Source organism: Amphimedon queenslandica, unplaced genomic scaffold, assembly GCF_000090795.2.
Source record: "Amphimedon queenslandica unplaced genomic scaffold, v1.1 AMPQUscaffold_13359, whole genome shotgun sequence".
NCBI lineage: Eukaryota > Metazoa > Porifera > Demospongiae > Haplosclerida > Niphatidae > Amphimedon > Amphimedon queenslandica.
Window position 1 is genome coordinate 83,404 of NW_003546405.1, and position 17,305 is coordinate 100,708.

The 17,305-nt window shown below is 37.7% G+C and overlaps 1 protein-coding gene across 1 annotated transcript in view; it reads left to right on the plus strand.

Annotated features, from left to right (window-relative positions):
- The first annotated feature begins 1,362 nt into the window (after positions 1-1,362).
- The window catches only part of LOC105313053 (uncharacterized), a 21,441-nt gene continuing 5,498 nt past the window's right edge, over positions 1,363-17,305 (plus strand). The window contains exon 1 of the mRNA XM_011406173.1: positions 1,363-1,880. Coding sequence (XP_011404475.1) covers positions 1,363-1,880 — 518 coding nt within the window. The remainder of the gene's footprint in view (positions 1,881-17,305) is intronic.

Below are 17,305 nucleotides of genomic sequence, written 5' to 3' on the forward strand. Positions count from 1 at the left end.
GTACTGATTATGAATTAAAATATAATTATTTTTATTTTAAAATTATTATTATTACGATATAAGCACTTTTTAAAGCAAAGATTGTGTTGTCAGATCTTGTCTAACAAATTTAGCCTATCAACATATCAACACATGGTATCTCCAGTCCAAATCCTGCTCCCCTGTTCACCTAGCATCCTGTGATCGTGACCGTGCCACTGTGGGTTGTTCTGCTTAAAGAGCTACAAACAATGGGAGCTAAGTTGGCTGGTATGCGGCCAACCACTGTTGCTATGTCTTTAATTACTGCCATGGCAACATCTGGTATTACAGGATTACTAGTTTCACATTGAATAACCAATTTTTCTACTATAACAGGGGTCCATACAGTCTTGTAGACATGGAAACCTCTATAAAAAACCTTATCTCTGCAGAATCCATTCAATTCAGGCAGTAGAACTTTTGATCTGTCAGGTTTCAAAGATTGCAAGTAGCTAGCAGGCTTAGCCACACCATATCACGTGAGGATGCACAGCTGCACAATGTTGTGGTTATCAGGAAGAAGTACTGCAATAACATTATGAGCTCCACCAAATCTTAAGTTCTGGAAAAAGAAAAGACCTTACTCTGAAAGAAAAGTATGAAGTTGTACAGTTTCACAAAAACCCTGAAGTGAAGATAAGGAAACTTGCCATGGAATTCAAATGTGGAAAAACCCAAATTGTTGAAACTCTAAAGAAGACAACATTACAGCTATGTACTGTGAGCAGAATGCTTCTTCAGATGTCAAGCACCTTAACAAGTGAACATCTCCATACATTGAGATTATTAAGTGGCATCAAGTTGCCTGTTCTTAAGAAGTGTACCATGATGGAAGCCAGCTGATGGCCAAGGCAAAACAGATTTCCCTTTTGTTGGAAATACCAGATATTACAGCATCTAATGGGTTGTTGGACCGTTGGAAGAAGGTATACAACATAAAACAAGTGAAATTATTTGGTGAGTCAGGTGCTGTATGAGGTGAGATTGTTGATTCATGGAAGGAGAGGCTGCCTGAGCTGATTTGTGAATACAAACCAGAGAATATTTGGAATATGGACAAAACTGAATGCTTCTGAAAAGCCTTACGTGATAAAGGTCTTGGGCAAAGTGCTCATCAATGCCGAGGAGGGAAACGATCAAACAGCGTTTTACAACAGCTTTTTTTGTTAATGACATGGAGAAAGAGATTCCAATTGTGTGGAAATCAGAAAACTCCCACTGCTTTAGCAAGATCAAGAAAACTGACTTACCAGTCATGTACTATGGCCAGCCTAAAGCCTGGATGATGGGGGAAATTATGGATGAGATACTCAGCCTAAAGCCTGGATGATGGGGGAAATTATGGATGAGATACTCAAGAAAAAGAATCGCCAGCTCATTGACAAAGGGAGGTCGTCGGTACTGCTACTCATGGATAATGCCATATGCCATCCAGATAGTTTTGCTGAAAGGTATAGCAATATTAAGATTGTGTTTTTACCCCATAATACCACAAGCGTTTTGCAGCCACTTGATTTGAGCATCATTCAGGCATTTAAAATCAAGTACCACAGATTCCCATTGTCTAATGCTTTAGCTGTGGTTGATGAGTGTGATACTGCTCATGATGTGATCAAGTCTGTAAATGTGCTTACTGCAATTCAATGGGTTGCAAAGGCATGGAGGGAAGTTATGGCTAAAACAATCAAAAAGTGCTTTTGCAAGGCTAGAATTCTATCTGGTGACTTCTTCAGTGTTACAGTAGTACCTCTTTCTGATGGTTCGGATCCATTTGCTGATTTAGATGAAGATGTTTCACATTTGAATATTCTTGTTGGCCAAGTTATCAGAGCTGTGCACGGCAGCACTGATCCTAAATTGTTAAGCAGCAGTGAGTACATTTGCTTCAATAACCAAATACCGACATGCTAGGAGTATGATTTTGAACACTGGGAAAGTCAGTTTCTTATTAAACTGATGACTACTGGTGATATCAATGAATCTTATGATGTTGATGCTAGAGATCAAGAGGTAGAGGAGGAACAACAGCCATTAGTTCCACGATTAAAGTCATTTGGGGAAGCAATCTAGTCCTTAGAGGTTGTGCAAGTGTACCTTGACCACAGGGATTGTGCAGATTTAGCAATAAACACTGGTATCCTCCTCAATGAAGTTTTATCTTCAAGCCTTTCCTTTACAAGCAGCATACAAACTACATTATTAGACTATTTTCATTCATAAGACCATGCATAATTCATGATACACTGACAAATAAACATAATTCATGATACACTGACAAATAAACATAGACTTTATTAGAATTACCTCTACCCTTGATATGATTTAATAACTATTATTCACCACCCCTGAATTAAGAACACCTCTGAAATAAGGACACTTCAGTAGATCCAAATGGTGTCTGGAGTTTAAGGTGTTCCACTGTAGATCTATTTCAAACTGCTCACACATTTAAGGGCTATAATAAACAAACTATTGGTATTATACATTTTTTACTTGGGTTGCTCTTCATTGCCATCTTCTGTACTGTACTGTCTTGACAGGAGACACTCAGACACAACTGCTATAGGCCGGGTGATGATCACGTGATATTACATGAAGTCATAGAAAGAGATGCTGTAGGTGTATTGATATCTCTACACAACTATCATTTATAATATGTATATCAGTATGTGATGCATCCATAAATTTATGTACATCTATAGCTTGTATCCAATGGCAGATTAACACTGTCTATATAATATTTTTAAAGTCTTCACACCCCATACATGATACCCTTAGTACAGTGAATGATGATCATTTGTCAACAGTTTCAAGTAATATAGTTTATAGTCAGTAGTAAATATAACATCACATAATAGTAGCTGCTACTATTGATGATCTAGAAACAACTGCCCTTTCTACACTACTGGCAGTGTATAATATAGATGCAAAATCCATGTTAACTTATCTCCGTTCACAGGACGCAAATGATGATGATAGTTTCAACTGTTACAAAAGAGAAACCAAGCACTTTTGTGGTAAATTATTCTATTGTTCATAATAATCACAATTGTACTTATCAATTTTAAAATGAGACTAGTTTTTTAAAACAAGTGTCAATGGTAAAAGTGTGCACACAATTAAATCTTCATTTTGGCAAAAATCGCTTTCAAAGAATATGTGGAAAGATGCAATACTTTGCTATTTGCCAATAGCGAATGTATACTGCTCTCTTGCCTTCAAGTACCATTGGATAAAAGAAAATGTCTCAAAAAATCTCTCCTTTATTTTGATGCTATGGCCACTGCACATCTTCATCTTGCCCAATTAAATTTATTGTTGCAATTCGTGATAGTACTACGAGGGGCACCCTATCAGCTATTGTCAAGTTTACCAACAATGATGTTTGCCACGAAAGTGATGAATGCAGATCACGTCACATTCAAGGTTGGTCAGCAACAAAATTAAAAAAAACTACTGGAACATTAGGCATCATCAACCCTTTACCATCAGCTTGTTACTACAATCCCTGAGGAAGAGTTACTTTCAGGAAAATGGGATCAAGCGGGGAGTAGTGTTAAAACTATGCAAAAGATATAATCTGAAGGCTTGAAAAACGAAACCACTTCGACCTGTTCACATCAATACTGAAGTTGCACGAGGAATGAAATAGTGGGTTGCAATCAAAAAAATTTGCAGATATATACAAAGCATACAAGCTTCGCCTGCAAGTGTTACTTGCTTTACAGAAGAGGGCCTTCAACTATGCCATGAACTTGGAGCAAGTAACACCCTCTGTTTGGATGCTACTGGCACAATTGCGTCCTTGAAGAAAAGAAAATTTGATAAATGCACTATGTTTTACTAGCACTGGTCATGGGCCAGCAGGGTCACTAGCAGGTTACTAGCAGGGTCACTGGTCATGCCTAGAGCCACCAATTGCTGTTGTAGAGTTCTTGACAGCCGATAACAGCGTGCTAGCAGCTTCTCGTGTTATGGAATTTTAAAAACTGAGTATCATAATTATAGGTCACAAAATGTCATTATATTAAGAAGATAGTTATTGATCACAGTATGGTTGTAGTTTTGTCCCTATCATGAGATTTGTTTCATTATAGTCTCTCAAAATACTACCACAGATGTTATAGAGTTGCTACAGGGGCTTTTCTTGATTGTGACCTCGAAAATGGATGTGTTTGCATAAATTGCACATTTTACGTACAGCATGACGAATGACTTACAAAAGATATTGTACGTTTAATGTTATGTGACAATAAATTATGAATTGTTATTGATATAGTGGTTCATCAATAAGTGAGACTTACAAGTTCACATTGTATGCATTTTCAATGCTTGTCAATTCTAATTGTCTTGACAGCTTTGTTAAAAGGCTGGCACTAATTTACCCAGCATTTAGTTTAGAGTACATAGATTTTTTAGTGAAAATGGCAACTCTGGAGATTGAAGATATAATTAGGAGTATATGCTGCCAAAAACAGGAGAGTTTCAACGAGCCAGAAGATCAAAAGGAAGGTTTAGGTTTTACTCAGGATTATATTCAGTTCTAAATTCTTTTTTGGCATATATTTCTAAAAGAATTGCCAATCAATACACATGCCAAAACTCAACAATGCCCCGTAATAAAATTTATTACCCACAGTGGCTGCAGGTGTTAGAGAAGAAGTGGTTGCTGCATATCCCATTTGGGACATCACTTTTAGAGGTGTAGCTATCACTGTAATACAACGCTTTCAATTAAAATTATGAAAATTAAAATTATTAAAATTAGAATGCTACCCATCAAATGAGGTAAATAATCAATGAAGTGGTAAGAATTTTAAAAGTGAACCTTCCATTGTATGTCTAATAAAATCAAAACACTGCTGATGATAAAACAAGTGGCACACTTGAAGCCTGGAGTTTGATATTGAAGAGAATTGACCACCCTAAGCATAGATTTAGTGACTAAGGAACACTATGAAGTTTTGAGAGGGAGGCAGACATCACTCAGAGACCATCAATAAAAAAAGAAAGCTTGTAGAAGTATGCATTTAATGATAATGATTTATTAATTGAAACTTGTAGGCTAAAGCTTCATTCAAACATCCAGTTACAGAAGAATGGTCTAGAAGACCTAAAACATGGCTCAAAATGTCAAATCCTTGCACCTATCAAAAATCTCCTCTGGAATAGTTTTGTCTAAAATTGTGAAAATTAAAATGAATTAATTTCAAAAACAATAATACTTTTTTAGTTCTAGTGATGATGATGACAACAGTTTCAAATGTAAATCCTCCATTGCTAATACTGATGCAGTAGACAGATATTACTAAGAAAAAGCATCAAGTAAATAATTATTATTATTTATAATTAAGCAGCTACAGGAAATTGCTAATGAGTGGAAAATTATATCTCAAGAAGTTATAACTATTAGCAAGTCTGTGGTACAATTTGTGATTAGACGGATACATTTACTAATTTGTTATAGGGTAAAGAAGAATTCTTGGTTTTCATGATAATTATTCATAGTTTGAATTGAGGATAAGAATCATCATTGCAACATGTTGACAAGTGCCACACCCCATTGTGGGAATAAGCTGTTTGAGCCATTGGCGGCAATGGTAAACAATTGAGCTGCTACAGGGTTGCAGGCAACAAAACTTGGCTGATATTCTTCTCTTCTTTATTGAAGAAGAGGAAATGAAAAAAATTGGACGTAAATAGTTAGGAGAGCAAAATAGAAGTGAAAGAAGGATGAAAAATTTTGTCAATAAACAGTTCACTGTAGGTTGCTTGCAATAATGTTTCTGATGATTTAACAGCTTTCTAAACAAAATTGCAAGATAATTTTAACCATCTAGACTACTTTTCAACACTGCTTTCCTGCTGTAACAGCAAAATAATAAGCAGAATAATACAAAGATATTAAAGTTTTGCCTGGTAATTCAAGGTAGGCAATGATAATGCAAGCTATAAATCTACTTGTAACTGCAGTTTTAACTATAAAATGTGATGCAACAACGTAAGAACAACTTTTATTATACTACAACATGCAGCATAAGTCATCAATCAATGCATAGCAGTGACAGGGAATGACGTTTCAAGTGTCTTGTGTTAATTACTGATAAATTTTTCTCTATTTACCATCTCGTTCCTCTAATTAAACATGTCCTGACTTCCATGAGAGGCCATAAAAAAAGCCATGACTCATGTTTTGTAGAAATTTAACTGTTTTTGTGATAATTATGGATAGGTTGTGTCTCAAAGACCAGGATGACTTAGTTTCTCAACATGTCTCCTCTGCTGAAGTGAATTCAAGCCCTTGCAATAAGTACTTTCAGTTGCAATGCATGCCACAATTGGGAGCGATACTTGACAACATCCTCATTCAATTCCTCGGGTGATTATGGTTAATACTCAATAAATAAATTATCTGGAAAACAAATTGGCTCAAAGTTCATTGGAGCCACATCTAAATTTTTGGAATTAAAAATATTAGGGATGCAGATGTGGAATTCAACTCTGATGGAAGTGATGTCATCATTACTCATGTTGAGAAGTACATTAACTATATAGCTATAACAACAATTTATGTATAAAATTGTATGTCCACTTTAGAGATGATGTTATCAGGAATACTTTTACGAAAGCGCATTATTAAATTATGCATAGTATTTCAATGATATATGCATGTACATGTATAGGACACAGCATGCATGATTGAATTAGAGTATCAACTGAAAAAAGCTTTGGACAATTCATCAATGGTGTTGTGCTGGTTGAATAGTGCAGTGTAGCTACTTTTACAAGCTCCATTGCCTGAATTTCTTTGTGGTACAACAAAGTTATTATGCTACTTATATTTTCATAGCAATTAACATCTCATACAGTCCCTTTAACCATGTCCACAGACAAAGAGGAGACACTTTGGTAGGACTGCGAAGAGACACCCCAGACTGAACTAATAAATATTTGGGGATGCAGCACCATGCATCCCCTTGACAATAGTCGGATGAGACTGCTTGCTGTCCTTAGCCATCAGATAGTGATGGCATAGTGACTAAGTTAGGTAAGTTTAGGCATTGCTTTCAGCCTCACAATGCCAAGTCCTGAGGGGAATTAATACTGAGGCTTAATATGGGCTATGAACTAGGACAGGGTAACTCTCTCTCTCTCTAACCTTGTTTCTACCTATTTAAATGAGAAGGTGCGGTATAAAAGGCGATGCCCTGGGCATGGTGGCTTCCTTTTTTTTTCACTTGTAAAAATGCCAGATCTAGATGATGTTCCTTCTTCAAGGAAAAACACAGGCAGAGAGAGGTTTGGGAGCCAAGTGGAGTTACATTATATTCTAAAAGAAGACAAGGACCAGTTCTAGTTAGGCTTGATCGAGTTAAGGGGCCTTTAGGCACTAAACAAAGGCGCTGAAAATGCTGTCTCACTTTCTTGCTGATTTAATCGGGAAAGAGGATCATTTAGAGGCTCTATCACAGGATACTAGTTACACTCAATACTTTAGGTAGTTACAATGTGTTTGAAATTATTGTTAGTATATAAAATAAGATGGGGACGAAGAGCAGCCATTTTGTGCATCAATATAGGATCGGCTATTAGGATGCACATGTTGATGATAGTTTCATATGGTTGACCGAAGGGTGATCAATTACAGTCAGGCATTATTTACTATTTTTATTATGATTTATTATAATAATTATCAAAATTTCTTTATTTATTCTTAAATACTATTATTATTATGGTATAAGTCATGTGATTTGTACTAAATTTCAAATGAATGATAGTTGAGTCCTGTAATCATAACTCATGTTTCTTATGTAGTAGATAAAGAAGTAACTATAACGTGTATTGCAAAGTAATCATACATTAATTGACATTAATTTTTTAAGGCTAGTGCTAGCATACACTTGTGCTGGTATATTACCATCACAGTACTGCCATATTTTGATCTGCATTACTTGGTATAGTTGGGAAAATGTACACAAATACAGGACGCGTCTCTCCATCCCCATATCCATTCAAGTTTGTTATTGTTTATATGTTTAATAATTTAGAATATATATTTATTGTATTTACTACTTCCAGTGGATTGTTGAATGTTACAACTGATATTAGTACTAGGATCTGATTTAGGACCAAGTGGGGGTCTTTCGCTGTAACTACTTCTACTTGATGATGGTGGCTGATAATTGGTATAGTCGGCAGGGCTGTCTGGTCCAAGCGGTGGCAGTTCCTCCTAGGATGGTTTTTTATGTAGTAGTGAGGGCTATACCCTTGCAACTACCACTTATATCATGCCTGATAGCATATTGATCATGATTGTTAGGCTCTTGACAGATTATCGGAATATACAATATCAATACTTGATAATAACGTAAAATCGTTACTTCAAGACAATTATACCATTTCTCTTCTTGCCATGCTTTCTACCTGTGCTTGTAGGTTAACCCTCTCACCTTTGCTAAATTTAATCTTTTTATAATGAGTTTTACTAGTGATTTAGCCTTGATGAGAACAGTGCCAGTGTGGGAGCCATTTTGTTACTTTCAAATGTGTCCGCTATGTTGTGCCCAGGGCACCTGTATACTGTGATCGACGAAAGTGATTTCATGACGTTGCATGCATAGATTTATAGTGCACCTTCTTTAAATTAGTCTCACTCTTTCCACAGTGGGCAATGGCATAAGCTGCTATCTATGTCAATTCAATGGCTTGTAGGCATGAAGTGATATAATACAAAGGGAAGTGAGCATTTTAGTTGTACAATATCCTAGCCCGGTGTGGTGCAATGCCCTGACATATATCACTCCCTCAGACGGTAGACAAAATAATAATGGGTGGGGTGGTTTGGAAAGACAAGACTAAACAGGACACTGATGAGCAGCCACTGCTGCAAGATGTCACTGAATTGAGACAGGGGTGTAGTCCTCCTCCTGTTTACTATCATAAACTGAGTATTAATTACTATTTAATGTCTCATGCGGTCCCTTAACCATGTCCACAAACATAGTGGAGACGGTTTGTTATGACTGTGAGGGCCACACCCCGCACTGAGCTTATAAGTATTTGGGGATGCAGCACCATGCATCCCGTTGACTATACTCTGACCAGACTGCTTGCTGTCCTTTGCTATCAAATGCTGATGACTTAGTGAATATGTAAGGTCAGTTTAGACATTGCTATCAGCCTCATAATGCCAAGCCCTGAGGGGGATTAATACTGAGGCATAACATGGGCTATGAATTATGATAGGGTAACTCTCTCTCACTAACCCTTCAATTAGGTTTTTTGCTAGGGGCACAGGCTCCTACCTACATCTATTTAAAGGTATGTAGGCATGCAGTGATATAATACAATGGGGAGTGAGTATTGCACTTATGCAATACATGGTGCACCACACTCTCCAATACTCAAAATAAAATATAACTGAACAAAGCATCACCAAAACAGGACAAGCTACAAATAAAAGCAAAAATTGTTTGGAAATGAATTAGATGCAAGTTATAAAGTTTAGTTAAAGGTTAGTGTGCGAGAGACAGAAGCCAACTGCTGGTGTCATATCCTGACATAGTGTTGGAAGGCAGATGACCACCACCTACCCAGAGTTTTAATAAGGGAGTCACTCAGGCCAGCTGCAGCCACTGTCGCTGCAGCCCTAATTCTAAAACTCTGCCCACTCTAGCCTGAGGTTCTGCTCCCTACCATTGGAAGAGAATCCTGAAATTCCTTTACAAGCCTGATTCTAGAAAGTGGGGTTCCAGCTTTATAAAGAAGAAGCATAACAGGGTAAAAATATTCCTATAATTGATTTCACCACCTTGCAAGTACAACTTGGTCATTAATAAGACTTATAGAGGTTCTCTCTACCTTATAATGCTTCTAGAGAAGTCTTTAGACAGTATCTCTATGCTCTCGCTGTTAGAAAGCTCTTAACTTTCTCCCATGTGTAACCCGCCATTTTGTTTGCCGTGACCAAACCCACTCACGTAAAGGAGCGTGGGCGGGTGGTTGCTAAGGCTTGTTATTTCTCCAATACAACATGTATAGAAGAAATGTAAGTGTGGACATACAAATATATATATTTATATAGATAGCGCGATGGTGAATTCAATTATAGGAACAACCTGGGGGCTTCGCCCCCAGGTCGTTAAAAAGGTAACTTTCACATGGCTGTGTTATGGCCAAATAAGCTATTATCCCGTAGGAATGTAAAACAGCCAAGACAAAATGCTGCCCACAACATAACCTAGTCATCCTCCAGAGGTACCTTGGACCACGGTGTATAAATAGCTCTCAACAACAGTGGAGTAATGGGTACCTCTTCCTCCATGGTGCAGGCTGTAGGCCAGACATAATGAAGCTGTGGTAGGGATGACAGTAATGGGTATGATAATCCTTGTGATATCACCATGTGTCTGATAGCTGCAAGATATAGTTTAATGGTAAGAACAGATTTATAAAGGAAAGTGACAAATCTACACAGTGTGATTTCCTTCAGTGGTAAGGGCATCAGTTGGTATTGTCTACGGAATAATAAATATCTGCATTATGAGGCCAGTGTTGATGGGGCAAGACCTCCTTCAAAGAACTGCTGTACAGTGTAGTCCAAGCCATTGAGTCTCATGTTGGCAGTGACTGAAACAAAAGGTCTAGAGTTGCTGGAGGTATGGGGGACCAGGGTGTGGGTGGAAACAGATAAAAGAATGTCAATAAATGATGGTATAATAATGCATCTGCAGCCATGTTCATGTCACCTGGAAAATATGACACAGATTACGAGAAATTGAACATGGCACAATAAGAGAAAACACAGCAGGAGATGCATTTCGTAGTTTGTCTGTGCTGTAAATCACTGCAAAGTTATTGCAAGAAAGTACATATCATGTGGATGCACAGGAACAATCCGGTATGCATCTTTGAAATTAATGCCCTTCCCCATCTTCACAATCTCCGGCACTGCTGAATTTGCCAATGAGTATGAAAGGGAGTACATGCTTGGGGATGCCATCATAGACACTGTGATCATGGGGAAGAACAGATCCACAATCATCCTCCACTAGTTATGCAGGCCTTCTTTTGGGACAAAGCCAATTGGGCTTTTGTGTACCTGTCGATGATCCACAAACCAACCAAGCGGCCTGGGACCTGCTCATATTGAATACGCTCAGTAACAGCAGTGGGTTGATTCATAGCAGATGGATGATTTCTACTTGCTGTCCTTAGCTGTGCCTTTGTGTGCTGAAAGCCAATCCTAAATCGTCTTGAGAAACATTGAGCAATGTAAACTGCAAAAGGCTTGATCAGGATGACTAGTCAAAAACTAAGTCCAGTTTGGAAGATGTACTGGTGACATATAGCGACACCAAGCAGCGTGGCCTAAGAAAGTACCACTCTTGTCCAAGTCCAAAAGGTCTTGAGTGTAAAGGTAGCAGCCATTCTTTATGTTGCAGTGATGTAGAGACAATGGGAACTGGGACAGCAATACATGTAACTCTGGTGGGAAATAGTAATTTAGAATACCATCTATCTGGAAATTTTTACTGTGATTTAAATTTTATTGCATTAGAATTTCGCAAAAATTAGATTACTCATATAATTACATGCCACATTCAATAATACATAACACAGTCTTATTTAGTAAAAATTAAGTCACAGCACAATTTTAAACCGCAAAAATTTCCTACAACACTAATTTCCTGATAATCAAAAGAAAACATGAATAAAGTCATAATCAATAATTGTAGTAGCCCATAGAACTAATTAAGTATCATAAATGAAAAACAATTAAGCATCACATGGAAAGGCTCATGCATACACACAACTAAGTCAACAGCAAATGTGCATTTCCATGACGTTCATTTAGGTATGTGTATACCATATGCTTTTGTGAATGCAGGGCAAGGGAATCTCTGAATCACCATCTGATTCCGAGTACAAAAGGACCAGAGCTACTCCAGTTGCCCCTGACAAGCAGGGGTGGTCTGAACCACCCTCCAAATGGACGGCCTCTGTTCCATGAAATACATATTTGCAATGTAGACTCAGCTCTCTTACTGGTGTTAGGCCTAGGTAATGGGGAAGGAACTCTAAGGCACAGTGTTTTGTTTTATGGTTGGCCTCAAAGCAGTGAGTACAAACATTCCAGGATGTACTGGGGCTCACCCCAAAGTAGTAGCTGCTTCAATGTCAGAGTGAATAATGTTCTGTGGCGTAGATGTATCAATTGCTGCCAGCTGCTGGAAGGCTCTATCATATTCCATCCAGGCATTCCCAGGGTGCTTCAATGACTCCTTAAACAGAAGACGAGCATACGCCAGCAAGTGTCTTGCATTGTGGTTGGGTGTACGCATGGCATTGTAGGTTGTAAAACAATACAAGTACGGTGTAATAGATGAGATCACCCTCAAGCATGGTCTTGCTGGACGCTGTGAAGCTGGGTTACCTTCAAATGGCTCTAGGCAACTCACAAAAGTGATGGTATCAGACAGCAGTTTCTGCATTTCCACAAACTGACCTAAAGGCCTGCAGGCTAGGAGACAACACATCGGAACCACCAGGCACAAGTGGTGGGGACACAGGTGGCTGTACAACTGGGCCTGATAAATGCAGTAGTTGGCATTGAACCCAGGCCTAGAAAAGGCAGAACAAAGAAGTCCCAAGAGGTTAATTTCAGCCCTGTGCAATCACTTTCCTCCAAAAGGCCTGCTGTTTGGATAACCTTACCACAGTCAAGACAGTATGCCCCACTGATATATCCACAAAACCTCCCCACTAGCAGTTAGCCAGTACAGTACTCAATCAATAAGTGACGTGGCATGCAATACATTTTTAATGTTCGCCATGACACATATACGACAGACGCATGCACACAAACAGTAAACACCATCAACTGTCACAATTTTGGCAAATGTTGGCTCCCCAATGCCTAAATATAGCCATTTGTACATGCCATCACGCAGCAGCCATGGTGAGCAAATGCTTTCTGACAGTGTTGGCAAAAAACAAACACAAGTAAGAGGCACTTACAACCATGACCTGGACAGAGGCCATAAGGAATGCCATGGTACAAGTTGTAACAAGCAAACAAACAGAAATAAACCGAACAAAATGCCAGACTTGGTCTACACAATACATAATTACACACAACTCATCACACAATACTAGTAATGAGAGACATGCATTGACAAAATACACTAAAATTTGCCTTCACGCACCTTGTACTTAGGCAGGTTAAATTACAGAACTTGCTCCACCAGTCAGAGTATCAGCGGCTGGGTCAGGAAAAATGGAGGGGGTGATCAGCTCAGTATCATGAGCAAAAGCGCTTCCTACAATCACCAGTCACTATAGCTCCTAAACTGGGGTAGATAGGTCCATTAATCCCATGTTGTCTTGCTCGGCTTGTGGAAGTCTAGATTCCTGTGTAGGACTGGACTGAATACGGACAGAGGCTCGTGTCCTTGGATGACCTCTACCTTCAGATGAAGTGCTGGCTATTGTGCTTAAGATAGTAGAGTGTGTGGTGCAAATTGCACGACCGTGACCCACGGAGGCATAGGCGGCGGCAGGGTCGGGCATGGACGGGCAATGCCCGACCAAAAATTTTGGCCGGAAATGAAAATTTAATTAATGACATCATTTTTAGTCATAAATAATTACCATGGCTAGCAAGAGACAGTCTTTTCTGCTTTCCTTTGTCAACAAGCCTTCCAGGAGGACCAGGACTAGCATTTTACAGGTTGGATAGAGCTTTACAGATAAGATAGGGGGCCTTTTAGGCTCATTTTTATGCTATACCATATTGTATGAGTGCGTTGAGTATACGCCCAAAATACGTGGGGAAAAGTGGGTGTGGCCAAAATCGCGGCGCGCTTCGCGCGCCATTCTTTGCCCGACTGCTCCTTAAATCCTGCCGCCGCCTATGCACGGAGGAACTAGTACGTCTTCCAGACTTCACTCCAAATCGTGACTTGTGCATCTCAACTACTTACCAGATAACTTGAGGTAGGATAGCATAACAATGTGAGAAAGACAACACTATACTGGAGACTGATGAGCAGTCACTGCTCCATGATGTCACTGAATTGAGAATTTGGCCAACAAGCCTACACGGTTGTGTTCCTCCTACTGTTAACTATGATTAACTACGTGTCAGTCACTACTAAAATATAGGAACACCTAGGAGCGGGTTAACACCAGTGCAGACAAAATTTTGTGAAATTGCTACAAAACAAATGAAAAAAAGCAGCTGCAGTGAACTTGAAGTATGATTATAATCAGAGAAATTATAGTTTATTAATTTCACTAGTTAAAAGAAATCACTGAGGTTGAGCTAGATTGATATCTGGTGGACATGCAGAACAACATTACCAAAGGATTAATACACCTATTACAAAATTGAACTTTTAATGATGAAGTATTAACAATTAAGTAAATGTAAGCAGTTATTAAAATTAAAAAAAATGTCTTCACTTTTTGAAACTACAATTGCCCATAAAATTTATTGCAAAAGTAAAATTATTAATTTCAATTTCTACACAATGAATGATGATCAGAGCACTGATCACCCTTGTATAATGCTAAATACTAAATCAAGAGTTTCATGCATTTCTCAGCAATGGAATAATGAACTAACTAGTTTTAAAAATGAAACAAGTGTAAATTGTAACTTATTCATATAACTTTTAAAGTCACAGGTTTGCCTAGCTGTACCACTTGTGGAAATGGTTCGGTCAATATTGCTTAAGTAGTGTTGTCTGTGCCAGAAGTCTAATTTATATTTGTTCCCAAAATGTATTCATTAGAACATGATAATTACCAAGTAAATCTGTAAAAAAATTACACGTGAAGAGTAATCCTTTTCTAAAAAAACTTTAAAATGACTTATATTGAGGACTGTAGATATTGATAAATTAGATGCATTTAGAAGATATGAACTAGCTGGAATGGCTGTAGGTCTCTGAATTAAAGTAATAGTGTTAAATTCTATATTTTGGATAGATACACCATGTTTTTAGCAGCAGTGGACATTGTAGTGAAATATTGCAACCATAATGTTTTATGATATACTTGTTATACATACCACATACGTAAGAAAAGAAAAAACAATTGAGTACAATGATAGTACATGTTCATTAAAATTTTGACTTAAAGAAACAAAGAAATAAATATCAGTTTAGCCAATTTAAATTTATATGTCCCTAACATAGCTATCTTTAAACTGAGTAATGTTGTGTAGCTGTGTACAAATTAAATAAGACTAAAGTAAGTGGATCTATATTAATGGTGTTCATACATATTGCTGCTGTATTCATTTACTAGCAAGATGTTCTTCCATTGAATGCTAATCCCCCAATAGTTAGCTAGAAAGATGTAAGTCTCAATGTTTTAACAAATTTCATAATCCCTTTTTTATTTATTAAAGCCTCTGCTAGCATTTCATGATATTGTGGGGACTGAAGGAAAGTTTAATTGCTATTTATTAAATTTGTGATGCTGCATTGGGAAGTGATTGATAAAAACATGCATGTCTATCATTTGCAAATTTATCTGCTGATGTAATAAATTCTATGCATAATGTTAATATTTGTAATTAATATTTCTAAATACACAGATCAGGTACATTACCTGAAAGTATTGCTAAGGCATAAGGTATATTGCTACTTACACTAAGCAAATATATAGTACTTAGAATTACTTTCTCAAAAAGTGAAAGTGGTTGATCCAGTATTTTTCCCTCTATTAGAAGCTCAAGGATAATTTGCACAGAAGTATGTAGCAACAGTAACACTGTTATTAAATATCCTCCACATGAGGGTTCTTTACTCTCCAACAATGAAATCATTATTTTTCCTATTCCCATTGGATTGTAATTGTTGGCCTCACCAGCAATTAGCCTTGGCAACGATTATGTTTTGATGTGTGTCTTCTGTCATTCATTCTGTCCAGAAGCAAACTTAAGCAATCTCTCACTTTGAGGTATTGTGGGTTTAAAAAGGGATGCCTTACATGCAGATAACTTCTCCATGCGCTACAAAAAGTCACTTTCTTTAGCTTTATTAAGTATAGATGGCAGTGCAAGGGACCTAAACCTAACAATTTTGTCAAATGTAGGTAGGTTCTCCTATCATTTCGTCATGCTTTCAGTAATAGGGCTATCTACTATCTCTAGAGAGACGCAGAAACCTTTTCTGTAAAGAAATATGCTGCGTTTTTCTGTAACTTTCTTTGTCTTGAAGAAAGGAATGCCTTAAAGTTTCTTACCTTTTGACTTTACATGAGGAGCTTGTCTTTAGCAAGGGTAGTTTAGGCCTATATACTTCAGACGCTTGACAAGAGTTTGTATGGAACAAATAGGGCCCACTAAATGCATGTGTGTACTGAGTAGAAGTCCAAGAATGTCTATCTTCTTGCAGTGGTTACTCCAAGAGACACCATTTCACTCTAGCAATCAAGATTTGATACTTTCTCTATACTGTAACAACTGCCATGGTGTGACTCCTGTCAGTTTGCAGCACACCCAAACACCGCCACACTTAATAAGATTATGAAGAATGCAATGAAAACTATAGCAATCAACACTATCTAAGCAATTAACTTTTAACACAGTGGTAATACTGCATAGGTTGTAGATTTGGATGGGTACATTTGGCAAATTCCTAAATTTTGGTAATTGGCAGATTTTATGTTTGGTAAATTTGTGGCCATATGCCATTGAGCATGTGTATAATAGCTCAAAATTGCGGGGTTTTATTTTGACAAATGGCTATCAAAATGCCAAATTTGCCAAATTTAATGCAGGACAAAATAATTATAGTTTTGATATCATGCATGTAAAACAAAAATTAATCAATATTGTTTTTTTGTTTTGGCGAGGCCAATGCAACATCAGGGTCTCGTTAGTGACACTGGAATGCATTCATGGCATAGTTTTGTAATGAACAATAACAGCCTATTAATTTCATGAACATCGTAATTTATGATATTGACTTATTGGGCAAACACTGACCAAGAATGATAAACTTACCGTAGGTTGGAATATATTTGCGGCTGCTTATTTTCACGATTTTTTCCGTAATCAGCAATTACCATGGTTACGAGATGCAATTTTAATTGAAAAATCTGCGATATTAATAGCAAAGGACTGTTGCAGTGTTCTTGGGTTGTTGTTCTTCTTGCTGTTACTAATCCGTGGTCTTTTTGGAGCTGTTTTAACCAGAGCTACTCTCCTCACTTTTCTTCACCGTATCTTGGNCCATTCTTGGGACTCTCCACCCATTTATGAACTTGG